At 40.5% G+C, this 27,883-nt stretch overlaps 1 protein-coding gene across 1 annotated transcript in view; it reads left to right on the top strand.

The window, feature by feature from the left end:
* RBM26 (RNA binding motif protein 26) overlaps positions 1-26,735 on the top strand; it is a 102,982-nt gene extending 76,247 nt beyond the window's left edge. Inside the window, exons 19-22 of the mRNA XM_084646432.1 lie at positions 2,872-3,081; positions 7,265-7,351; positions 11,773-11,886; positions 26,385-26,735. Coding sequence (XP_084502558.1) covers positions 2,872-3,081; positions 7,265-7,351; positions 11,773-11,886; positions 26,385-26,474 — 501 coding nt within the window. The 3' untranslated portion in view covers positions 26,475-26,735. The remainder of the gene's footprint in view (positions 1-2,871; positions 3,082-7,264; positions 7,352-11,772; positions 11,887-26,384) is intronic.
* Positions 26,736-27,883: the final 1,148 nt, after the last annotated feature.

The raw sequence follows: 27,883 nt of genomic DNA, 5'->3' as shown, positions 1-27,883 counted from the left end.
GGCTTCTATGGTTTCTCAGGCCTCTCAACAGCTAGACCTTCCTGAGTTTGTCCTGGTCCAACCTGCAGACTAAAGTTCACATGGGAATCCATCTCATCAAGTAGAAGAGCTGTCCCCCATTTATACTTTCTCTTCTCCTGATCAGGTCCTTCTTTGAGTCCTTGTCACCAGCACCAGACGACTTTGATTTACCAAGATCTTATGAGAATGGGTGGAAGCAGCTGTAAGAGTGAAAGCCAAGCTTGTGCTGGAGTCTGTCCTCAAACTCTGTGATATTTTGCAGTCCTCAGGTCCAGGCGGAGTAGCCTGCCTATTAATGAGGTCCCTTTGGATGACTGTAAGATTTTGCAGGTCCCTTTGGATGACTCCAGCGACCCTTACCCTGACAACAAACAGATGCTATCAGGTAGTTGTTCAGGGTTATGAGCAATTGTGTTCACATCCAACCTTGGGCTCCCTGGTTCTCAGCTGCAAATGGATGATCGTGCCAAAGTCATTTTCATACTACACCATAAGAAAAAATGCTAATGAAACTAGATTTATTTGGCAGGAAATATAATTCTACTCAAATCTACAGTTGCACATTTCTAACCATGGGGCGCTTCTGTCTAAATATGGTATTTATTGGGACTCCATGAGTAAATTCATGGGCAGATTTCTGGATGCTTTTAGGTCTCTGGTTCCTGAAGGCTGTCTCATTGCTAGATCTGCTCTTCAGGCTGCTCTGGACTCTCCAGATTCTGCAGCTGTGGTAATGGCTACCGTGATCACCATAAGAAGATTGTTGTGGCTTCAGAACTTGTGCATACCTGCAGAAGTGCAACAGATCATTGAGGACTTGCCCTTCGAGGGATATGTGGTCGTTTTTGTCAGATAAGAGAGGAGATGAGGCCGGACATAGTCTAGAGGACTCACTTGCCACACTGTTCACTAGGGATCTACATGATAGCTCCCTGAAAGAAGCAATACAGACCACAGCAACAACTATGACAACCTTTCTACCAGCCTAAATATTCTTACTCAAAAAGAATGTCAAAAAGGGTCTCAAATCACAGTTCAAGTCTATACCCACCCTCTTTCCTCTTTTCTTTTCAAGGACAAGCTTGTACTTTTACAAGAAGTGCAAACTCTTCATTTGGGTGCTGCTCAGGAAGTTCATGCTGGGGAAAGGGCTTTACTGTGCGTTTTCTCATTTCTAAAAGAAGGCAGAGGGGCTGTGGAAGTTAAACAAATTAATCAGAAATATCAGGTTCCACATGCACTCCTAGCAGTCTCTGGCTCTCCAAGATGTTTACTCTGTGTGGCAAACCATCCAGGCCACAGAAAGTACCTGAGACATTTGATTGCGGACCAGCATTCCCCAGTGTACTGTCTTTCCTTCTGCCCCAGGGGTGTTTACCAAATGGATGGTAGCAGCCCACCTCAGGAGGCTGGACATCCAGATATTCACCTATCTGGACAATTGGTCTGCCGCAGTTCCAGGCAGCAAATGGAGATGAGCATCTCGCAGATTCAACCCTTATTTGCTCAGCAGGACCTGTTAATAAACAAAGTCAAGTCAACTTTTACTTCCATTCAAAGAACCTAGTTAATGGTGAGAGGATACAGATTCTATAACAGCAGTGGCATATCTGCCTCAGGACAGATTTCAGGTCATCCTGGACCTGTTCAACAGTCTACAGTCTTACCCCCAACACATCAATGAGATCTTGTTTGAGATTGTTGGAGGACATAACATGCTGCACTTATGTGACTTGGCATGCTAGATTTTGCCTCAGATGTTTACAGGGATGGATGAAGCCTGTTTACCCCCCAATCAAACGTCTTCTGGACATGACAGTTGGCATAACTGCCAGAGCACTTGCCTCACTGGACAGCTGGAAGAATCCCACTAGTGATTATAGAGTAGTGCTGCCCTACTCAACTCCTCTTCCATCCATGACTTTGGCTACTGATGCATCCTTCCTGGGGTAGGGAGCTAATTTAGAGATGCCTCAAACACAAACTATATGTCAAAGGAAGAATCATCACTCCACATCAGTGTGTTGGAGCTATGAGCCATACACAAAGCCTGTCAAGTCTTTCTACCTTAAATCAAAGCCCAAACTATCCAAGTCCTCCAGGACAACATGACACCCATGTTTTATGTCAACAGGCAAGGAAGTGCAATATCCATACTGTTATGTCACAAGACCATCCACCTATATAACTCTTGCATCAAGAATGAAATCACTCTGTCAGCATTTCACCTGGGAGCTCAGAATGTCCTATCAGACCACCTCAGCAGGACTTTTGGGGAGAATCGTGACTGGCCATTGAAGGCCAGTATACTCAGATTTATTTTTTTTTGCAAGTGCAGGATTATCGGTATGAACCAGTTTGCAACAAGACAGAATAGAACGTGCCATCAGTTCTGTTCCAGAGCAAGTCTGAGCCCAGGTACTCTTTCAGATGCTTTCCTCCTTCCCTGGAGGTCAACTCTGATGTATGAGTTTCCTCAAGTACCACTTATACATAAGGTCATACTCAATCTGAAACAGGATTGGTCCGAGATTATACTTTCTTGTCTCATATAACAAAGGTAACTGGGTTTTTTTTGTTTTTTTTTTTTTTTCAGAATCATAAAGGTATTCACAATGGTTCCTGAGGACAAGTGTGAGAGTTAGTTTACTTGAATTTTGAAGGCGAACATCTTAAAATGCTTAATTTTATTTGAAACAAAACCCACATCTGCTCCTCTTGTTAGGAAGAAGTCTCAAAATTTGACATTAAACGAAGATGGTGATTTGGAACATGATTTTATTTTAATTCTGTGAAAATAATGTTTAGATCATGTGTGTTGTGGACTGAAGTTATGTTTAAATTTTTTAGGCTGCCAAACGAGGGATTCTTTCTTCAGGTCGTGGTAGAGGAATTAATGCACGAGGTCGGGGTGCATCACGTAGCAGAGGTAGAGGAATACGAGGCCGGGGTCGTGGAAGAGGGGTTCCAGGTCATGCAGTAGTGGATCATCGACCGAGGGCACTGGAGATCTCTGCATTCACAGAAAGCGATAGAGAAGATCTTCTTCCTCATTTTGCGGTATGTAGTAACTTCAACATTTCTTTTCCTTGTATTTAGTAGTTTTGTGGAAGTGCAGGGAAAAACTTCCGAGGGGTGATTCCAATCAATTAGAATCCAGTATTTAATTAACCAAGGAGTCCTAAAGTAGGTTCTCTACCTTTAAAAAGAGCTTTCTGTTTCTAAACTATAGAAGGACTTCATACAAGGTAGGGAAAGGAAAAAAGTGAACTTTTACTTAACTCTAGTGGCATTCTTTAGAAACAGCTGTTTGACGGACAGAAAATGATACAGACCAAGGTACGCCAATGCCCAAGGCCTCTTAAATTGCAGGGAACTGATTAAGTGAGATGTATTAAGATGATCTTGCAAAGTGACTAACACTCCATGCTGTAGAAGGAGAAAAATCATCCAAAGTCATTGCCAAAGAAAAGGAGCATGGCAAAAGGGTGAAAGAACCATAAGTGATGCTAAATTGTTCCCTATGTGTTTACATGGATGTTGTGTACACCAGGGAGAGAATCTGCAGGTAAAATTTCCTATCGTCCGTTATTCAATATCCTAGCAAGCTACTGTTAAAGTGGTGGTAGTAGAAAGTCCTTGGGTAGAAATCATGCAGAACAACTGGTAATGGGCTTTTGCCAGAACTGGAGGAGTATAAGAACGAAAAGAAATCTTGGACCACTCTTCTAAACCACAGAATACCATATTGTTATCCTGTAACAAAACAGGATAATGTGTGAACAAACTGCCTTTTTGGAGATACGCTTGCTTCAACTTTCTTTATGCCTGACAGTCCTGTCTCAATGAGTTATACCCACTTTTTTGAGTTTGAGAGTAGAGGCCAGAACTGTACAACAACTGCAGGATCTTAATACCACTCCCAGAAGTCTGTGCGTCCCCAAAATGGCGCACACGCAAAGCCAGAATTCCCTTTAAACAGAATTCCCTTTTCCTAACTTCTTAATGTTAGGGCTGCAGTTCAAAATTTGGTACTGGGATTATATTTGTCAGCAGTCCGTAATATCAGCATATAATTTAGTTGGACTGAAAATCAAACGAGGGGAAAATTGTCTGATCTATGTGTTTTCTCTTGAAGCCTACAATGAAGGAGAAACCTATTGAATTTGTAGCGTGGATACTGGTGATGGTACAGAGCTCTCAAAGATATATTGAGGCAGTGTCACAAGTGAGATTGTGGAGCAGTCAGTCAGGTCTGCCTTCTGTTTGCCTTTGAACATTCACCACAACAGGTACAGCCTGTGTACCAGGAACAGGAGCAAACTGTGGTCCAACAATTCTCAAGATGTGGTTGACTTAGAGGATAAGACATATCGTCTTATGTCAGTTTTTATTCTTCTATAGCAGTCACATTTCCAGCAGCAGAATATGGCTATACAAATAGGTGTATTGAAATGACTTTTTATTATTATTGGGAAACTTGTCTAGTTATTATAAGGATATTGGTAAGACTCTTCAGCCAACATTACATTTAGATTTTCAGTTAAAACAATATTTTAAACTCCTCTGCTAGGCATTAAAATAAATGTAAATCAGAATTCATAATAATTATACCACTTTTAGTGTAAAGAGTTAAGTTTCTGGAAAGTTAGACCTCACATTTAATCTGTGCATATATGTCAAGGCTGAATATTTGCTGATATTACTGAAGTTGTAATTAAAGTGGACCTCTAAAGCTTTTTTGAGTTTACTTTTTCAACTAATTTATGATCCATGAAGAGCTGCTTTTGCTTTTGCTTTTGACAATCTCTGTTTTCATCATATTTAAAAAAACTAAATAGTGGCTCTGCCCCCTTCCTCTGAAGAAACCAGGGTGAGAAGAACTTGAGCTCCAACCTTTCTGATATCAGTGCTATTTGCATGGCAAGTGGATGCAAATAATAATCTCCTTTAATTTATATGATGCTAGATTATATTGTTAATACAGCTAAATAGCTGCCTCTTTGTACAGAGAGACTGAGAGGGGGTGAACTCAGACTGCAGTCAGTAATTAACATGTCTTTAAATCTGGGTTTGGCATGTCACTTTCACAGAAATTAATTACACAAACTGCAGAAGCAAAGGTGTGTGTTCAAAAACACCAACTTTTTTTTGTAAATACCTTTTAGGATTTAAAAACATCATTAAAAAAAATTTCCAAAAAATTTTGCAAGGTCACCTTTAAGATTTTGCATTCTAGTATGAGGGAAGTTAATATATTGTGTTTATTGTCTCTTATCTGGAGACAGAAGGAAGTTCCTTGTGAAGAGGCAGAGTCTCCATCTGTCAGTGGAAACGTGCTGTGTGGGCATTGGTTTATGGTTATGACATCTCCCATAACTTGGCTATTCCCTGTTTCAAAGGGTTTAATTGAGGATAATGTTGCATTTAACTAATTTTATTTTCTTAATAAGTGTGGTTGGGGACTCTGCGGGGTTGGGAAGGAATTTCTCCCCACGTCAGATTGGCAGTGACTTTGGATGTTTTTTCTCCTTTCGCGGCATGGGGTGTGAGTAACTTGCCGAGATCGTCTTGATATATCTCACTTATCCAGTTCCCAGCCATTGCAGAAGTCTCTGGTATTGGTGCACCTTGGGCCCTACTATTCTCTGCCTGTCACACATAATAGGTTAGTCTCCTGTGGACTAGAATACTTTGGTCTAATTTTGGTTGCTGAGTTTAATGTGCAGGTGCTGGCTGGTGGGTGCTGGGTTGGCAGCCCATGATGACATATGATTGGAAGGATTCGATTATTATCTGTAAATGGTGGTAAATGCCGATTTCATCATATATGCGCAAACCAATGTGGGGGGGGAAACTTCCCTCGATAGTAATAAAAATGTACAAATAGGCAAAGTAAGAAAAATACTGCTTGAGAATTTGTTTGATATAAGGATATTTACTTTGTATATTTTAACAAGCAATGTTGACAGTTTGTATTTTAAGGTTATAACATTTTAATTTTTTGAACCTCAACATCCACTGTCAATAAATAATTTTCTGACAACCTCCCCATCTGTAGTTTCCTGCAACTGTGACAATTCAAATTGATAACAATTTGGGGGAAAAGATTAAAATATATACTTTTGTGCAACTGAATATGGATAAAAATAGAAAAAAAAACCAACCACACCTTGAACATAAACATCAATATTATGACACATCAAAAAATTGGTGCAGAGTCCTCTGGTACTTTGTCAGTAGCCTATGGAGTTCTACATCAGTGTTTGTTTTTAGTAGCTTTGCTCTTACTGTGTTTGCAACTATATTTTAGACCAAAATACTTCCAGTTGAGGAAAAAAATGGTGAGATCAGATTTCTCTTGCACAGCAATTTGAAAAAAGTTTGTCTTGCAGTTTGTATTAATATGTATATTATCTACTACAGTTTAAAATATTTTATGGTCCACTTCTGTAAAACCCTGAATTAGCTAGACCTCATGAGCTCTAGCTAATTGTGAGCTCTGAGACCACATCTTTCGGCACTCTAACTACACAGATGTGATTGTCAGGGTTGTTGTAGGTGATGTAGCCCAAGTATGCTCCACAGGGACCAGAGCAGAGCTTTCTTGGTAGAGGACCTTCAGCTCTGGAACTTGCTGTCACTGGAGATAAGACTGAATTTGAGTCTTGGCACATTGCAAGATTAGTCTTTGTGCAGACATTTTCCTGACAGACTGATGGAGTCAGTGGCTCTGAAGGAGAAGAGGAGAGCCATGATTCATCCTTAAAGTATGCACTAGTAAATTTTTATAAGGGGAGTCCAAATACTATAGTGTTCAGTGTTTTAAAGTGCATATAAAAATTCTATAGTATTTCTCACAAAGACAAGTTAACCATTAAGGTCTCTTTAGCGTGCATCATTTCCAGTTCTATATAATTTTCAAGTCCGTGTGATTCTTTAGGGCTTGTCTACACTGGCAATTTACAGCGCTGCAACTTTCTTGCTCAGGGGTGTGAAAAAACACTCCCCAGAGCGCAGCAAGTTTCAGCGCTGTAAAGCGACAGTGTAGACAGTGCACCAGCACTGGGAGCTACGCCCCTCTTGGAGGTTTTTTTTTTTCATAGCGCCGCAACCACACAAGCCACATTAAAGCGCTGCTGCGGCAGCTCTTTAGTGTTGCCTGTGTAGACTAGCCCTTAGTACAGCATTTGCATAGAAGAGGAATCTTTCAGTTTAGTTTACATTTTTCTCTTATTGAAAGCAATATGGTGAAATTGAAGATTGCCAGATAGACGACTCTTCTCTCCATGCAGTGATTACTTTTAAGACAAGAGCAGAAGCTGAAGCTGTAAGTATATTCTTCATATTAAAAGTACTTTAAGAGGATATCTCCTATTAGTCATATGTAAACTGAACTAAATTTAAATTTAAGAATTAAGTATAATTTCAGAACAGTTAAATCTTATGTTGACTGCTTTTGAGTTGATTATCAAAGAGGAATAAGTTTGATTTTAGATTAAATTAGATTACTGAGTAACCTTTTCTTTTTCCCAAAAAATCTTTCAAACCAGCCTATTAACTGAAATCCTTAAAAGGGAGGAAATTCTGAGCTAGTTTAAAGTATATCTTGCATGAGTCAAAACAAGACATCCCCCCAGTGGTATTTCATGAATGGATGTCTGGCTTTGGCAGGACCCCCCTACCTGTTCATTGTTCCTTATTTTTGCCCATAAGAGTTACCTCAGTACCCCACGGCTTGATTGTTTTCCCTTTCGTTGTAGTTTACATCAGAAATGCAGAATCATGAAACAAGTTATTCAAAGGGTTTTTTTTATGTATTTTTCCATGTCCCTTATTTTTATAGACATTTGATTTCTTGGGAATTTGTAGGTTCTAGAAGTTTGTTTTGACTACGTATCTTTAATTTCTCAATTCACCAACATTTCTAACAGATGATACAGGTTGTGATTACTGAAATTTAATTTGGGAACTAATTCATTATTCTTTGTGTTTACTAGGCAGTTACATTTAATACATTCAGAGCATCAAGTTCACTTTGAAATGAAATTAGAGTGCTTGCTTAAGGTATAATGTATCAGTATGAAACTTTTCCCTAAATATTACTGCTTTCTAAACATTTAATGAAACTATTAAATGTTAATTTGTTAATTAAATGGGAGGAAGCATGCCAGTGCAGTGCTTTAATAAGTGGGACTCAGGGAAACTTGGGTTCAATTCCCTGCTTTGTCACAAACTTCCAGTTTGCCCTTGAACAAGTGGTCTGTGCCTCAGTTCCCCAATGTAAAATGAGAATGACACTTCCTTACCTAGGTTTCAGAGTAGCCGCCGTGTTAGTCTGTATCCACAAAAAGAAAAGGAGGACTTGTGGCCCCTTAGAGACTAACAAATTTATTTGAGCATAAGCTTTTGTGAGCTACAGCTCACTTCATCCTTCCTAGCAAGCTGGTGGGGCCTGGGCTGTGTGAGTGGCACAGTGGGCATAAGGCGTGGGAAGCTGGGTGGGGAAGGCATGGCCATGGCTGGGGACGGGGTGGAGGAGGAAGATGAAAAGGGGGAAATGCCCCGCAGCCCAATGGGCTCCTCTCCTGGCGCAGGCTGCCCGGGCTGGCCATGTTCAGCCTCTACTCGCTGGTGAACACCTTCCAGTGGATCCAGTACAGCATGCTGAGCAGGATGCTTACCTAACAGGTTTTGAAGATAAATACGTTAAAGATTGTGAGGCATTTAGATGCTATAATGGGGGTCATATAAATACATAGGACAGGTAAGTATGTTAGAATGTATAGGAAACTCACGCTTACTCAGAGTAATGATCCGTGTAGTGTCAATATGGTTCCATGTGATGGGATTTAACTTTTTTCAAAAATTTAGGAAATTGCCTACAAAATAACTTTAAGCAAAGTCAGGCACTCAAAAATTGGGAAATGCCAGCATTAAGATTACCCTTGGATTTGGACCCTTTGGTATATGCAATTTGTGATGTTTTGGGGATCGGGGCACTCTTACCATCTGCCGTATAACTTTGTGTACCTTAATGTTATGCTCTCAAGACTCAGAACCTTGACACCAGTAGCCAGTTTACAAGCATAAAGGTCTCATCCTGGCTTCCGCCTGCCTAAATACTCATTGCAGGATGATTTCAACAGCCTTTCCAGTCTCAGGTCTCCCCAAATTCATCTACCCTGAGCTCTTAAGTACCAGACACTCTGACTTTTCCCTTTTGGTTTGTCACTCCCAAAGTAATGAAACCTGCACCCCAGTTATTACTTCATTTTGCGGGGGACAACACTACACACCATTTGCACAACAGAGACCTGTTCGGGGTAAAAATAAATAAAAGGTTTGTTTGAGGGAAAAATCACAGATTCAAAGACGAATTAATAAGGAAAGCAAACACCATACAAGTTACGGAGAAAATAAACATAGGTGCAACGTCAGGTTTTACACTTGCACATTTGAATCCCTTTTAAGACAAGTTACCTATTGCCTTTGCTCAGATTCCCGGTTTATCCCATAGCCCTGAGGAGGGATCTAGAGTTCATAGACAGTCCCCCACCTTTGAGACTGTCCCTCAGTTCTGGATATTTTTCACTTCAAATACCTTTTCTTTTAACAATGTTTGCAGGGGTGGGTGGTTGTTTGTTTGTTAAATTTCTCAGACTATGGTGATTCATAATGGGGGAAATTCCTTCCTTTCTTAGTTTTCAAGACTGGGGTTTTCTTTTCAGTTGCAAGTTGTTTCAGTGTTTTCCCATTAATGTAATGGCCCATCACTTGTTTTTAGCTTAGTTTAAAAGGTAGTCTGTGCTTCCCTCCCCGTTGTGAGGTGGAACTGAATGTTGCAGCATAGATTATGAGCACAGCTTTATATATACACAATAAGATAAATTCATACCACAGTCTGTATACATATCTCCTAATGACCACCAAGGTCAGAACATTACAAGCTTTCATAAAGGACCTTGATATATTTTTATGCACAATAACAGTGTGTACAACCACTTGATTCAAATAAAAGTAAATATTGAATGGTTATCCATGTATTGAGTGCCCTCCAAGCTGTCCACTGAACAAGTCATGTGTTCTGTGGGGGGGGAGGGGAAACACATCATCTTGTAACTAAAGACTGTATCATAAAGCATACTCACAAGGGAGCCGAATTGTTTGCAGCCTTAATTTTGGCATTTCATAACTTTTGAGTGCTTGACTTTGCAATGTTAATGTTCTTTTAACACAACTTTTACATGTAAGCAATACGAAGTATATATAATGTTAACTGAAGAGAAACTCCACCTATACAGTAAACGTCATGAGGGCGCCTTTTTCACTCCACGCTCATATGGCAATATTTTTTCATAATGATGGAGAGAAGACATTTGGACTTAAGATGAAATAGGAATTTGCTATTACATGGTTTCCCTCACACATTCTAGTATGACTTGTAAAACTAAATGTAGAACTTTCAAAGAAATCAGATTCATTTTATAATTCAAAACATGTTGGATTACAAATTGTTTGGTGCTTGCTAGTAAATCAGATTTTAAGAATAGTAATTGGTAATGAAGATTAGTTGCAGAACTAGTTGAATCATGAAAGCTTTCTTTGGGGCTTATTCAGAAGAAAATGTAATATTTTACCTTTGGCTGAAAAAAGCTTAAGTTTTATGATGGTGGACATTTTAGTCTGGAAGGGAGAGGAGGATTCCCTAGCTATAAAATGTTGCACTTTTATGTAGCAGTAATTTCTTCAAAAGATTACAAGTTGTTTCTGAACCTAAATGTCATGTATAAGTACTTATAAAAATTCTAGTTGTGTGACATTGTGATGAGACCATGAACCAAAAACTCCTGAGCTGCATTTTAATAGGCATGGAATCTTTTAAATTTATCATAAATTTATATGTACAGATTTAAAATTTATACCTGGGGACTTTAATATCACACAATTCATGTTCAGATGTCATTGAACATGTAATTGTTTCTACATTTCACATTATGCTGTACTTTCAGATTGTACTATAAATCTTTTGTGACTGTGACAGTTATTTCGAAATGTTGCTAACGCTGATTTATGCTAGTTCATGTTACTTTAATTTGAACATACTATTTCCAAAGCAGCCACTTAATGCATCTGGTACTTAGAAAGGCATGAATATCCCATAAGTTAAAATTTTTACATTTCAATTACAAAGGGTTTGCAGGAAGTGGAGCATTTTCCAGTAGAATAAGTTTTATAATCACAAAGTTTAATTTTTGTTACACTGAATCATTTGTATTTGGGGGATGCTTGGGTTTTTGCAGTAAGTAAATGTATTAAGTGTTGTTTCAATTTGTGTCAATCTTTCAAGGGTGTGAAACACTGACCAAAATTCAATAAGGTGTTCATGACCGTATGTTATCCATGTCATGAATTGATCCATGACTTGCTAAGCTTATTTTCTTTTCTTGCATTTTGATTAATACTGTATCTACTACTTTTTGTAAACTCTTACCTGAACAGCTAGGTAAATACATTTGATTATCAAGTCCTGAACTATTATATGCTGAAATGGTATATTCAGTAAATCTATTTAATTTTAAGCTATTCGTAATAACTCATAAATCTGTTTCACAAATGTGTAAAAATCACCTTTTTCCCCCCCAGTAAAAGCTTAGTATCGGTTTACTTTTGGTCTCTGATCAACTGTTGATTATTTTATTTCCCTTTCACAAAGAAATGTGAAACTAAGAACTTTCTAACTTGCTTCAGGCTGCTGTTCACGGATCTCGATTCAAAGGACAGGATTTGAAGTTGGCATGGAATAAGCCAGTTATTAATATGTCTGCTGTTGAAACAGAAGAAGCTGAACCAGATGAAGAGGAAGTAAGTTTGTTTCTTTTGATTTTCTGGCGAGATGAAAGAATATAGATTTTTTTTTTTCTAAAAGTAGGTAACATCTGTTGATTCCCACTTGTTCCCGTACCATATACTTTCGGTGACTTGACATTGGGGCGTGAATTTGTAGTTTGATTACATAATGTGTACTTTCTTGTCTGTGCTACTACTAAGCTTGCTTTCTCCATTCTGCCACTGTGAACCTATTATTGGTTCAAATCTTCCATCACATCCTATCAGGAGCATTGTACCTCTTTCACAGCAAAAAACAAAACTTCGATGGTCCATTTAGTAATTTATCAAAACAGGAGTGTCTCATACTAAGGTGCGGGGGAAACCCAGGGGTCATGCCCAGGACAATCAATGGAGATTATTTTATAATTCAGTGTATTTACAATTAAGTAGTCTCTTGTAAATTCCTTGGCTTTCCAATGTTTTGGGTTTTTTTTTTTTAAGCTGCAACACTTTTTTTCCCTTCAAATTGAATCAGTCTCAACAGTTCCACAAACTCAGGTATTTTTGTCTTGGATATTTCCCATTTCTTTTCTTTAGTATTCTGATATTTTATAATTCAGTGGATTTACAATCACAACTAAAAATGACTATTTGAGACTTGACTAATTTCTTTCCTACAGAACTCATTTATTGTGCAGAGCTAGAATTTTACCTACCGTAAAGGTGTACTTTTTTTCCGTAAATGTTTTTTTACCTACATCGTGACCAATAGCTAGCTCATTTGTTAACATTAATATGATCTTTCTCCACGTAAAGGACTTGTAACAGTCAGTAAGCTGTTACCTAATCTCCTCTCTTCAGTCCAATCGACTGTCACATATCCATACTTCGTGACCCTTCCTCCTGCATTATGTACTTCCAGGTCTACACAATTGCTGTGCAGCGGTTTTCACTGTGGTTGTAACAGTTTCCTTCTTAATTCCACTTAATTTCCTGGTTCAGTTTTAAATCTAATCCAACTAATCTAAAGGATAAAAAGCACCTTCTTGAGTCATGTGTTCTGTTTCATGGGTCATAGAACCATTGATAGCAATAAACTTGTTGAGCAGTAGGTATGCCCAAATGCACGTTGCTTCTGGGACCTAGAGGATAAAAGAAAGATCCTGCTCCCTAGATATCAGGTGGTTCCTTTTTCTATCAACCAGTACAATCACAGAATCAGCTTATGGTTGTTTTCTAGGTTTAGATTTTTTTTCATAGGCCTAAGACCTTAGTAAGAAATATTTCTCAAAGATTCCACAAGATCTGTGTTTCCAAGTAAATTGAACTTAAGCTAGGGCAGTCTGAGATCGAAGCTCTCATGGCTAGACCTTCTTATAAACTGTTTCATAGTTATGGCTGTACCCAGCATTTCTACTATTTTCATTTGATACTGTCAGGGTTTCCTCCCCACTCTGAACTCTGGGGGACCTGCAGGAAAGACCCCCTAAGCTTATTTCTACCAGCTCAGGTTAAAAACTTTCCCAAGGCTCAAATCCTACTTTGTCCTTGGATGGTACTGCTGCCACCACCAAGTGAGCTAGACAGAGATTCAGGAAAAGGACCGCTTGGAGTTCCTGTTTCCCCAAAATATCCCGCCCCCCAAGCCCCTTCACCCCCTTTCTTGGGGAGGCTTGAGAATCCTATACCAACCAAATAGGTAAACAAGATGAGCACAGACCAGACCCTTGGGTTTTTAGGACACTAAAAACCAATCAGATTCTTAAAAACTGAACTTTATTATAAAGAAAAAGTAAAAGAACGACCTCTGTAAAATCAGGATGGAAGGTAATTTTACAGGGTACTAAAATTTAAAACACAGAGGATTTCCCTCTTGGCAAAACTTTAAAGTTACAAAAAAACAGGAATAAACCTTCCTCTTAGCCTAGGGAAAATTCACAAGCTAAAACAAAAGATAAGCGAACGCATTTCCTTGCTATTACTTACAATTTTTGTAATCTTGGATGTTTATTTCAGGTAGAATTTTAGGAGATGGTTTTTCCTACCCTGGTCCTTCTATGTTCAAGAGAGAACAAAGAGAGCACAAAACAAAACCTCACCCCACAGATTTGAAAGGATCTACTTCCCTTATTGGTCCTTTTGGTCAGGTGCCAACCAGGTTATTTGAGCTTCTTAACCCCTTATAGGTAAAGGAGGAATTTTATGCTACTCTTAGCTGTATGTTTGACAGATACTAATTCATTTATCTCTCCATTTCCAGGAGAAGTCAGATTTACATATCATATTGGTGTCTCCCCATGTACTCATTACTTAAACAGATGAAATCTTTTGAGGTTTAGAAAAAGGGGTAGGCGAGACCACTTCAGTTCAGACTGTGTTTTCTTGGAGCCTCCAAAATTGAAATTTGCAAATAGCCACTTAGATTTCAATTTATATTTTAATGAAGCATTGTTTTCTTGATTCTTAAAGCCAGATCAGATGCTTGAATATGGAAAGCAAGGCTTCAGTCTTGGTCTCTGTCTTCTTTCTGAAAGCAATCAGTGCTTGCTAGTTTATTAGTGGGGATCTGCTGAGGAAATTTCTTGAAGGAGGAAAAGTGAAATCTGAAGTTGTCTGGATATATTACCCTGTAGATCAACAGTAATTTTAGTCGCTTCTGAGAAAAAGAATAAAGGCAAGTAAAGTAATCTACAGTTTACATAGTGAGGGGGTGTAATGAGGTTTTACAAACACTGGAGCAGAGGCAGGAAAATGATTAATTATCTGTCCTGTAGATGGGCTGCAGTCAGTTTCATTCTACAACTCCTGCTGAAACATCAAGCCTGGAAATCAGGGCCTTCAGCTCTCGAGAGTGATGTGGGGTTGGAGGAAAACACAAGTTGGGAGCAAAGAAGAAGGTTTTTGGATGTGGTAAATGCCTTGGTAGAGGGAAAAACCCTTCATAGTCCTGGAAAGAACTAGGTACCAGAGAACCGCTGCCTGCCTGGAAAAGGGACCTCAGATGGGGCTTCCTTGTGGGGAAGAGAAGCTCTGTCTACAGACTTTTATCCACATAACGAGTGGGAATACTGGTCAGGTTTCCTTAATGTAAGGGGGAAAAAGTTTAGGGACCAGCTAGCTACATGTTGGCATTTTCCCTGTGAACATAATTCACAAACTGTGTGAAACCCTGGTGAATGGGTGAGACTCTCCCTGACTTTTCATAGTTGAAAGTGAAGAGGGTGTGATGCAGAATATTTGTTTCTCTGGAACTGAAACTGTAGCTTGGGAGTTAACTTTTTTTTTTCCCCCCAATTGCCCCTTCGGGTCTGACTTTTGTTTGAGTCCTGTTGTGGCCATCAGTACAATGGTGGCGCTTGTGGGAGGGAGGGTAGCAGCAGGTTTTGGATCAAATCTGTTCTTTCATAAGTTCTAGTGGATCATTGCTCTTGTATGCTTCCTAAAATCTTTATGCTATACATTGCTGAAATATTCTCTGAAATTTTACATTGTGTCTTCTGTTGTTCATAATTTTTCCAACTGGGTGGATCTTTTATAAATTTCCTAATTATCTTCTTACCAGGATGATTTTGGTATATGTATGTTCAAGCAATCTAACTTCTTATGCTATTTTTTCCTGTCATATTCTCAACCATACAGGCTTATCTTTCCCTTTTATCTTGTTTATTTAACCAGGTTGCATTAATTTACATTCTCTCTAATGATTACTGAACTAGTCCCCTCTTTCCTTCAATAAATTCCCATACATAATGAATTTCTAATCAAAGTTCCTTAAGAGCATTTTGCATTTCTTAAATGTCAGCTTTTCCTTGAAGAGAACTTCTGTATTACTTCTAGCCCATGCACTCCTGAGTATTTGAAACATATACGCTGATCTTAAGTAGACAAATTCTAGAATGGGGTTGGCAATCTTTGGCACGCAGCCCATCAGGGTAATCCGCTGTTGGGCTACGAGACATTTTGTTTACGTTGATTGTCTGCAGGCACGGCCCCCCCATAGCTCCTAGTGGCCACAGTTCGCAGTTCCCAGCCAATGGAAGTGGCGGGCCGCAGGGATGTGCTGGCCACCACTTCCTGCAGCGCCCATTGGCCAGGAATGGCGAACTGCAGCCACTTGGAGTTCCAGGGTTCGTGCCTGTGGACAGTCAACATGAACAAAATGTCTCGCGGCCCGCCAGCAGATTACCCTGATGGGCTGTGTGCCGAAGGTTGCCGACCCCTGGTCTAGAGTAACATTTCAGAAAATGCAGTGGTCATCAAACTGCATGAAGTCCACAGCTTCTTCCTTTCAGTTTTGCTTTTATCCCAGCCAATATCAAAAATTTTTCATTGTTTCTGTAATAAATGGTTCTGACTTTTATGCTTGTTATCTCTTATAAACTGAAAATACCTGACTGCCTTAGTAGTGTCTATGGCCACTAAATTCACCTAAGTATTTGACTTTTTGTTTACAAGCTTCATTATCCATAACAGATATGGAGAATCCCCCTTTTTTCCTCATGACTCACTTCAGCTCATCTAAGGAAGTCTAGGCTAAACAGGGTCAGGCAGGGTGTGTGTTTGGATGGGCACAAGTAATACCCTAAGAGACAAAGAGGGTGGGTAGATAATTCAGTAGATTACACTCTTTCCTCTGAGGCAGTACTGAACCAACACCCCACAATGGCAATAGGCAGTAGTTTCTAATAGTCCTAGTCTGTTGGCTGAGATTTAGATACAGATGAAGCAGATTGTGGAACTGATAAAGATAATTTCTTCCCCTGCCAAGTTCCTGCCAGTCAAAGTTAAGGGACTCTCAGGCAGAGGAAAATGGACATCAGCCACTACTATTATCCTCTTCTGATCTGATGGTGGCCCTGGGAACCGGAGCAGAGGATTGGCCCAGCTCCACAAACTTGGAAACTAACTGATCCGGGAAAACACTCCATCGCTCAGCACTGGGCTTGAAAGAGCCTGGAACAGACTTAAGCTTACTGTTGTAACTGGAGTAGCAATGGAGGGGTCTGATAAGTCTGACAAGTGGGATCTGGCACTGCTAACAGTGGCTGCCTTCTCCCACAACTGCTACTTCTGTTCTCATGTAGCTGGAACCAACATAGCTTTAGGTTCTGTGACTTTCCTGACAGGCTCTCTCCAGTGCCTTTTGAAGCATTGGTAGCTTTCTCCAAAGATCAGAACCCTGCACAGATAGCAATCTGCACTACTTTGAGGTTTCCTTACTTAAGGAAGCTACTGAAGCCAAATCAGTCCTCTTCATTTGCAGTCACGATGAACCTCCGGAACTTAGTTTAGCAGCCAGACCTTCTTTGAGCCAGAGTACCTGAAGCCTGGTCTACCTATCCTTACACATTCAGGAAGCTAGTCTGGCAAACGGAACACCCAGAGGCAAATGTACCTCGTACAGACATTTCAAAAGTCTCTCATGCTTGTCTGACACCCAGAAAATCTCAAAGCTCAAGTTGTTTTTCTTCTGAGGTTCTGCCATAACACAAAAGAAGCTACCTTAATAGTATTATATACAGATAGTTTATACACTTACCTTGTACTAACTGTACTAGAAATAAACTACTATAAATCTAACAAGGCACTTCAAATGCCCCATATCTAAAGGACCAGGGCAGCTTACTTCTGTTTTCCATGGTGGTTGGAAGGAACTGAGTTGCTAGAGGGCACAGTGCTGCTCACATAGCCTCCCTCTCAGAACGTTCACAAACACCGAGAGGAGCGGTAGGATGGAGCACATGTGCACTCCAGCAGGCACTGTATGGAGAAATATCCATACATGGAAATGTGCAGAGCCACTTGAACAAAAGCTTTCCAATGTAATTTATTTAAAAAAAAAAAGGGGGGGGGGGAGGCGCAAATGAAGTTGAACTTTATTCTCTGTTGGGGCAACATAAAAATGGGAGACTCTCTGAGGACCAGATGATGTACATCTCGTGTTTTAATAGTTCTTATGATTCTTCAACATATTACATGTGTCCAAACTATAGTAACTCCTCACTTAATGTTGTAGTTATGTTCCTGAAAAATGCGACTTTAAGCAAAATGATGTTAAACGAATCCAATTTCCCCATAAGAATTAATGTAAATGGGGGCGGGGGGTTAGGTTCCAGGGAAACTTTTTTTTGCCTGACAAAAAACCAGACAGACGCACACTATAAGTTTTAAACAATTTAATACTGTATACAGTGATGATGATTGTGAAGCTTGGTTGAGGTGGTGGAGTCAGAGGGTGGGATATTTCCCAGGGAATGCCTTACTGCTAAATGATGAACTAACAATTAGCTGAGCCCTCAAGGGTTGACTCGTTGTTAATGTAATCTCACACTCTATAAGGCAGCACGAATGGAGGGAGGGGAGACAGAGACACACCGTGTGTGTGAGAGAGAGAGAGATTTGCATTTCCCCTTTAAGTACATTGATACCACTCTTAAGTACACTACCTTGTTAGGTTAATCAGCAAGCTGAGACTAAGACCAGAGCAGCTGCTGCCAGGAAGGTCCCTCTGTCCTGAGCCCTGTCGTGTGTGCCCCCCGCTCTATGGAGATGGGTAAGTGGGGTGCAGAGGGGAGGGGCACACCCTGACATTAGCCCCCTCCGCCCCTCCCCCCCCCAGCAAGCAGGAGACTCCTGGGAGCAGCTCCAAGGCAGAGGGCGGGAGCAGCACATGGCAGTGGCGGGAGGGACGGCTCAAGTGCGGGCAGTTGATAGCCTTCTGGGTGGCTGCTGCACAGGGAACTTAGGGGAGCAGGGAGCTGATGGGGGACTGCCAGGTCACCGGGTCCAGCCTGGCTAGCTGCAACGGGATGCTCTTCCTGCAAGCAGTGGACAAATCAGGCGGCTGCCAAAAAGACGTTGTAAGGGAGCGTTGCACAACTTTAAACGAGCATGTTCCCTAATTGATCAGCAGCGTCACAACGAAACAACGTTAAGTGGGACGACTTTAAGTGAGGAGTTACTGTATTATGCTGCCATGAGCTTTAAGACAGTATACTGAAAAATAATCTGTTAACTCATATGTTCATAGTCACTTTGCCTCTTTACAACAAAAGGTACTTAATCTATCCCATTTTATATTTTTCCTCCCTCAAATCAATGTGTCTAAAATGAGACTTTACACTTCAACAATTTACAATCAAGTTCAAAATTGAACTAGATAGGCATGGTAAATATGTCTATACCTAAAAATAATTACTAGGATGTCTAAAAAGCTTTTCCTTTAAGAATTATGTATTTTTTGCAGTTGAGACAAATGAATTCAACACTAGAGAAAAATTATGGGGAAGGAATGAACATATGTCCCAAACCACCTATTGTCTTTATGTTTACCGCAAGCTTACTTTCTTTCATTGTTTCTTCATTCTTCAACCGATTCTCTCTGTTTACAGTGTCTAATTATCCCAAATTCATTTTTACTTTCTGTAACACAAGTCTAACTTGACAACCTATTTCAATTTCTGTACACTGTTCCAATTACCTTGCCAGAATGCACTTCATGTGTAATGTTTTTTGATACATTATCAATTTAAAGGGAATCTTTAGCTGTTTTTTTTAAAATGCATTTGGTAACACCAAAAAAGGTGAGCATTAAGCATAATACACTTAGATGAAAAGGAAAGGTAATTTAAATCTCATGAAGTTTCTGTTCATGAACTATGCAGATGTCACATTAATGTTGCAGAATGGAGTTGCTGTACAGAGCAAGGTGCTGATTTTTATATTTTCACCATATTTTTAAAAGAAGATTTTTAGAGTACAAAATGAAGGATATTAAACAACTTTAGAAGTTACACACTATTAAAAGTTGCATTTATGTTCAGTGCTATAAGCTAACTGCTCTGAGGCAGAGCTTATGGTGGGTGAGGTATCTACGTTGGATCTGAAGAAGAACGTATAAGCTTGAAAGCTTCTCTCTCTCTCTCTAACAGAGGTTGTTCCAATAAAAGATATTACCTCACCCACCGTGTGTGTCCAGAGTTCTGAGACCAGCGTGGCTGCAACAGGACTTTTGTATTTTCAGTACTTGAGACAGATGACCTTTTGGAAAAATTGAAGGAGACTAGCTCTAGTGTTCGCACTCTGGGTCTGAGTCTCACGATCAGGAAGAGACCATCTACTCCATCATTTAGATACTAGAGACAGTATTACCCACAGTCATCATTTTTATTTTGCATGTAGCCAGAGGTGTCAGCAGCAGCAATCCCAGTCTTTGTTTCAGACTGAGCATAAGAAGGTCTTTCAGATCTAGACCTAAGATGAGGCAACCAGATCTCTTTTCTTCATCTTCAGCTAACACCATGCCTCAGATTTTATGAGGATCAAGAGTTGTTGACTAGTCAGTGAGGATCATTCTCCTCTGTGGTTCAGACACTGACTAGCCCAACTTATCAACTGAGGGAGGCTGATTACCTTTATAGGTTCCGTACTGGATTCGGGGCTTGTCTACACTTAAAATGCTGCAATGGCACAGCAGTGGCTTAGGTAATCTGCCTTCCCGAGAGGCGGTGGCTGGATCAACAGGGGAATTCTTCCGTTGACCTAGAGCTGTCTATGACAAAGTTTTAGTTGGTTTAACTGTGTCATTCAGGGTTGTGGATTTTTCACACTCGAGTCTGACCCAATTTTCAGTGTAGACAACATCTCAGTAGCAGGAAAAGCTTTTCTTCCAGAAGACAGGTTTTTAAAAATAGAACAAGTGATTTCCTAAATTCAAGCCTGTCCGTACCAGAAGGTGATGGAGGAACAAGTCTTTTCATAGGTGCTCTGTTCAGTCCTCCTTCGCTTTCATTGACAATAACAGATGCTTCCAACACTGGATGGGGGAGCCCATATACAGCTCAGTGTACAATCCAAGGGCACTCTGTGTTTTTCAAGAGAAAAGTTTGCACATCAGCGTGTTGGAATTAAGAGCCATTCATCTCTCAAGTCATTCTTTCTTCATATACAAGGGAAGGTAGTCTAGGTAGCAATGGACAATACAACCGCTTTGTCTTACATGACTGAACAAGAGGGAGCTCACTCACTTCAGTTATGTGCTGAAGCAGTTAGGTTATAGGATTGATGCATTTGTCACGAGTGCTATCCAGTAGCCCCACATTTAGCAGGGGAAGGCTGTGTGCTAGCAGATCATCTCAGCAGGGACAGCTGTCAGATTCACAACAGTCCCTGAAGGATCAGGTTGTCATGACATCTTTTCCCATTAGGATCAACCTGAAATAGACTTGTTTGTGACAGAAATCAACAAAAAGCCTTTCTTCTACATTGGGGAAAGGGCCTTCTGTATACTTTTCTCTCCTTTCCATTGATTCAGAAAGTAGTGAAGATTAGACAAGAGAGGAAAAAAATTACATTGATTGTTCCAGCTTGGCCGAGACAATAGAATCATAGAATATCAGGGTTGGAAGGGACCTCAGGAGGTCATCTAGTCCAACCCCCTGCTCAAAGCAGGACCAATCCCCAACTAAATCATCCCAGCCAGGGCTTTGTCAAGCCTGACCTTAAAAACTTCTAAGGAAGGAGATTCCACCACCTCCCTAAGTAACGCATTCCAATGTTTCACCACCCTCCTAGTGAAAAAGTTTTTCCTAATATCCATCCTAAACCTCCCCCACTGCAAATTGAGACCATTACTCCTTGTTCATCTATGCCTGTGAGGTCATTCTTCGAACCATGACGAAGTGTTCTTTATTATGCTTATCTACTAACATGGTCTTCATCACTGATATCACAGCCAGAAGGCGAGTGAATTGCATGCCCTGATAGCTGAGCTGCCATTTACAAATTTTCACAAAGATAGGGCAGTTCTTAAACTTGCTCCCAGATTTTTATGGAAGTGTCTGAGATCCATTTCAATGAGACAGTTTCTTTCTGAAACCTCATGCTAATAAATGGGAGTCTGTTACATGCTTTATATGCTACATGGGCTCTTGCATACTATTTAGATAGACCTAAAAGTGTTAAGAGGCCATCTAGACCGTTTCTTATGCAAATTATCATATGGGCCATAGTGTGTCCATTCAGTTGGGTTTCCAGATGAGTTAAACAATGCATTGTGCAGTGTTATGAGTTACTTGAAATTCCTGATCCCTCTGTGCAGTCTCGTTCTGCTAGAGCTGTAGCAATGTCTTTTTGCATCACTCAGACATCTTCTTATCAGGGAAATTTGTAAGGCTGCCACTTGGAAGTCAGTGCACACTTTCACTAAACATGCTGAATCTTTCTTCTGGAGCACATGCCAAATATGGCAGAGCAGTGTTGCAATCGTTGTTTGATTAAGACTCCATTCCTATGTCTAGGATTTCTCAGCGTTACTTGTTAAACTTCTGCTAAGTAGTAATATGCAGAGCCATTCAAAAAAGAAATGAAGGTTGGTTACTTGTTACCAGACTTCTATGAGATGAGTCTGCTTATTCACAATTCTTGCCCACCTTTCCTCTTTTTCAGGGTATGTCTACACTGCAATGTAAACCCAAGGTTAGTAGAATTAGAGTTAGTAGACCCTGGATTTGTTGTTTTAGGGTTTGACTGTTTTATATTCGTTGGTAATCCCAAGTTAGGAAATGTTGAACTCTGGGTCCCCAAAACATAGTGCAGAGGTGGGAGCCCCAGGTTGGGACCCTAGGTCAGCCACCCATATCCAAGACTTCCTAGTACCCTCCAAAAAGGTGGCTATTCTAGCCTTTTGTTCATGGTTTAGTGTGAGAAGACTTGACCGTCCCCCAAACTTCACTGTCCAAAGGACAAATAAAGTTGGCCCGTGGGATTGTGGGATGTTTTTGGCAGACTGTCATAGCGCAAGTCCAGTGGGTCTTTGTCTACACTGCAAAGCAGTAGGACTTGAACCCTGGGACCTGGCTTGAATGAGGCTCGACCCCTCCACCCTCATGGGGTCTTGCGACCTTGAGTCCAAGCCCTGGATTAGCACAATTTGTGTGTTGATGATAAAAGGGGTTAGGCTTGATCCTGAGTTTGAACTCTGGGCTTACATTGCAGTGTAGTCATATCCTCAGAGTCCTGTTACGGTTGTTTGGGTTGGTGGTGGAAGGAACTGCGGTAGTAGAGGGCTGAATGCACTTTATGTGGCCTCACTGTCTCAATGATCAGAGACACCAATGGGTGGGATAGAAGTGGGGGAGGGGTGCACGTGTGCTTCAGCAGGCACTGCTTAGAGAAGGCTTATAGAATATGAGGGTTGGAAGGGACCTCAGGAGGTCATCTAGTCCAACCCCCTGCTCAAAGCAGGACCAATCCCCAACTAAATCATCCTAGCCAGAAGAAAAGGAGTACTTGTGGCACCTTAGAGACTAACCAATTTATTTGAGCATGAGCTTTCATGAGCTACAGCTCACTTCATCGGATGCATACCGTGGAAACTGCAGCAGACAATATATACACACAGAGATCATGAAACAATACCTCCTCCCACCCCACTGTCCTGCTGGTAATAGCTTATCTAAAGTGATCATCAAGTTGGGCCATTTCCAGCACAAATCCGGTTTTCTCACCCTCCACCCCCCCACACACAAACTCACTCTCCTGCTGGTAATAGCCCATCCAAAGTGACAACTCCCTTCACAATGTGTATGATAATCAAGGTGGGCCATTTCCTGCACAAATCCAGGTTCTCTCACCCCCCTCCAAAAACCACACACACAAACTCTCTCTCCTGCTGGTAATAGCTTATCCAAAGTGACCACTCTCCCTACAATGTGCATGGTAATCAAGGTGGGTCATGTCCAGCACAAATCCAGGCTTTCTCACCCCCCCCCCCTTTTTTTTTCCGGGACACACACACACACACACAAACTCACTCTCCTGCTGGCAATAGCTCATCCAAACTGACCACTCTCCAAGTTTAAATCCAAGTTTAACCAGAACGTCTGGGGGGGGGGGGTAGGAAAAAACAAGGGGAAATAGGCTACCTTGCATAATAGCTTAGCCACTCCCAGTCTCTATTTAAGCCTAAATTAATAGTATCCAATTTGCAAATGAATTCCAATTCAGCAGTTTCTCGCTGGAGTCTGGATTTGAAGGTTTTTTTGTTTTAAGATAGCGACCTTCATGTCGGTGATTGCATGACCAGAGAGATTGAAGTGTTCTCTGACTGGTTTATGAATGTTATAATTCTTGACATCTGATTTGTGTCCATTTATTCTTTTACGTAGAGACTGTCCAGTTTGACCAATGTAAATGGCAGAGGGGCATTGCTGGCACACGATGGCATATATCACATTGGTGGATGTGCAGGTGAACGAGCCTCTGATAGTGTGGCTGATGTTATTAGGCCCTGTGATGGTGTCCCCTGAATAGATATGTGGGCACAGTTGGCAACGGGCTTTGTTGCAAGGATAAGTTCCTGGGTTAGTGGTTGGATGGATTGAAGTTTCCTCAGGAAGTCAGTGGTGTCTTGAAGGTAGCTGGGAGTGCTGGTAGCGTAGGGCCTGAGGAGGGAGTCTACATAGCCAGACAATCCTGCTGTCAGGATGCCAATGCCTGAGATGATGGGGCGCCCAGGATTTCCAGGTTTATGGATCTTGGGTAGTAGATAGAATACCCCAGGTCAGAGTTCCAGGGGTGTGTCTGTGCGGATTTGATCTTGTGCTTTTTCAGGAAGTTTCTTGAGCAAATGCTGTAGTTGCTTTTGGTAACTCTCAGTGGGATGATAGGGTAATGGCTCGTAGAAAATGGTGTTGGAGAGCTGCCGAGCACCAACAACCACATACCACACAACAGAACCACTAACCCAAGAACTTACCAGACGTTCTGGTTAAACTTGGATTTAAACTTGGAGAGTGGTCAGTTTGGATGAGCTATTGCCAGCAGGAGAGTGAGTTTGTGTGTGTGGTTTTTGGAGGGGGTGAGAGAACCTGGATTTGTGCTGGACATGGCCCACCTTGATTATCATACACATTGTGAAGAGAGTTGTCACTTTGGATGGGCTATTACCAGCAGGAGAGTGAGTTTGTGTGTGGGGAGGTGGAGGGTGAGAAAACCTGGATTTGTGCTGGAAATGGCCCAACTTGATGACCACTTTAGATAAGCTATTACCAGCAGGACAGTGGGATGGGAGGATGTATTGTTTCATGATCTCTGTGTGTATATAATGTCTGCTGCAGTTTCCACGGTATGCATCCGATGAAGTGAGCTGTAGCTCACGAAAGCTCATGCTCAAATAAATTGTTTAGTCTCTAAGGTGCCACAAGTACTCCTTTTCTTTTTGCGAATACAGACTAACACGGCTGTTACTCTGAAACCCATCCTAGCCAGGACTTTGTCAAGCCTAACCTTAAAAACCTCAAAGGAAGGAGATTCCACCACCTCCTTAGGTAACCCATTCCAGTGCTTCACCATCCTCCTAGTGAAAAACTTTTTCCTAATATCCAACCTAAACCTCCCCCACTGCAACTTGAGACCATTACTCCTTGTTCTGTCATCTGGTACCACTGAGAATAGTCTAGATCCATCCTCTTTGGAACCCCCTTTCAAGTAGTTGAAAGCAGCTTTCAATTCCCCCTCATTCTTCTCTTCCGCAGACTAAACAATCCCAGTTCCCTCAGCCTCTCCTCATAAGTCATGTGCTCCAGCCCCCCAATCATTTTTGTTGCCCTCTGCTGGACGTTTTCCAATTTTTTCACATCCTTCTTGTAGTGTGGAGACCAAAATGGGACACAGTATTCCAGATGAGGCCTCACCAATGCCTAATAGAGGGGAATGATCACGTCCCTCGATCTGCTGGCAATGCCCCTACTTATACATCCCAAAATGCCATTGGCCTTCTTGGCAACAAGGGCAAGCTGTTGACTCACATCCAGCTTCTCGTCCACTGTAACCTTAGGTCCTTTTCTGCAGAAGTGCTGCCTAGCCGCTCGGTCCCTAGTCTGTAGCGGTGCATGGGATTCTTCTGTCCTAAGTGCAGGACTCTGCACTTATCCTTGTTGAACCTCATCAGATTTCTTTTGGCCCAATCCTCTAATTTGTCTAGGTCCCTCTGTATCTTATCCCTACTCTCCAGTGTATCTACCACTCCTCCCAGTTTAGTGTCATCTGCAAACTTGCTGAGGGTGCAATCCACGCCATCCTGCAGATCGTTAATGAAGATATTGAACAAAATCGGCCCAAGAACTGACTCTTGAGGCACTCCGCGTGATACCTGCTGCCAACTAGTCATGGAGCCATTGATCACTACCCGTTGAGCCCGATGATCTAGCCAGCTTTCTATCCACCTTATAGTCCATTCATCCAGCCCATACTTCTTTAACTTGTTGGGAAGAATACTGCGGGATACTGTATCAAAAAGTTCTACCGTTTGGTGCCACCAAGTGGTACAGTACCATAAGTGTGAATATGAAGTCAATCTTGAAGAACTCAGATTAGAAGTAACTTTCATTTTCTGTTTCACGTATAAAAGGGAATGTCCACATATAATCTTTCTCCTCATTTAAGTCTGTGTAGCAGAAGTCTACTTTTTGTTTTGATCTTTTACATTCTCTGACTTTTCTGAAATGGAGCCTAACATTTTTCTTTTGAAGTTTCAGGAAGAATCCTTGGTGGATGATTCATTGCTTCAAGATGATGATGAAGAGGAAGAGGATAATGAATCTCGTTCATGGAGAAGATGATTCAACTGATCAGAGAAAGTGCTGGAACTGTACCTACATTGCATTAGTATTACCTAATGTACTTTTGCTTGTTTGTACTAAAAAGTTTTTTGGTAAATGTGATGAAGTTGGATTTCAGAAATAGACTAAAAAGCAGCTGATCAATCCTGTATTTTGCCAGATTCATGTTTGAGTTTCAGTAAATGATTGCTAAAGACATCTTATTAGGAACATATGCAATGTTTTTATTACATACTTCTCCTGAAAGTTAGAGAATTCTTTGGATTCTTTGTAATTTAATGAATTGGTCAAAAAAAAAAAAAGACCAAGAGTTGTTATAACATAGATAATTTTTGTTCTATTCCAGATATGGAATGAAAATTTGCATTTAAAATCTTTGTGAATGTTTTCAGAAATGAATAGATAACAGTACTAAACTGAAGTCTCTAAAGTTATGTATTCATAATATTGCATAGTAGTATGCTTAGGCTTTACTATGTACTAGCCTTTTGTTGGATTTGTGTACGTATTTTACGTATGGGTTTTAATGATACAGTGTATGACTGCTTTGCATATAAGTCCTTATGACTTTAAGATGTTTAAAAAAATAAAGAAATGGAATGGTCTTAAAAAAAAAAAAGAAAAAAAAAAGAAAAAAAGCAATAACCAAAAAAGCTAAGACAATGGTCCTTGAAAATGGAAAAAAATAAAAAAGGAAAGAAAAAAGACCATTCCAAATGGTGACCCCCCCACCCCCATACTCACAAAAGGAGCTATAATCACTGTCTTTTTTTTTTTTTTACATCAGTGTCATACTGAATATATAAAAAACTGATAACTTGAACTGTGAAGTCTCATTTTTAGGTGATATACAATTGTATTTTAGTGTATGGTTTTGCTGCATAAAAGCCTTGGAAACATATTTTAAAACTCATAACGTAATTTAAATCAAAACTGCTTCAAATAGAATAACATTTAATGAATAAGAAGAGCATTTGTATGCATATACTGTGGACCTATAGAAGAAAACGTGATCCCACGAAGATATATGCACTAAAGAAACGTAACAGAAGAATATATTAAGAAAAGTGAATGGTAGGTATTATAGTCTTAAGAACTTTGAGCCTATATATTAATATATCTCCTTTGTCCTTGCAAAGATTTTTTTTTTCCATTTTAAAGCTACATTTGGCAAAATGATCAGTCCATACTATGGTCTGTTCATTTAGTTCTTAACATGTATAAATGTGGGAAATGCTAATCGAACTGTGAGCTTGCAAAAATACTAAATATGCACTTTTTCACAGGAAACTATGTTCTGCATTGGTTTCCTAGGTTTGTGGTGGTTCTCTTCTTAGCAGGGAAAAAACCCTAAGACTTAGCCCTGTAGAAATATGGAAACTCCTATGCCCAAAAGAAAGTGTTTCATA

The sequence above is a fragment of the Lepidochelys olivacea genome (assembly GCF_965140295.1).
Source record: "Lepidochelys olivacea isolate rLepOli2 genome assembly, chromosome: 1".
In the NCBI taxonomy this organism is placed as follows: domain Eukaryota; kingdom Metazoa; phylum Chordata; order Testudines; family Cheloniidae; genus Lepidochelys; species Lepidochelys olivacea.
Note: the sequence above shows the minus strand (reverse complement) of the source record. Positions and strands in the feature narration are given on the sequence as shown.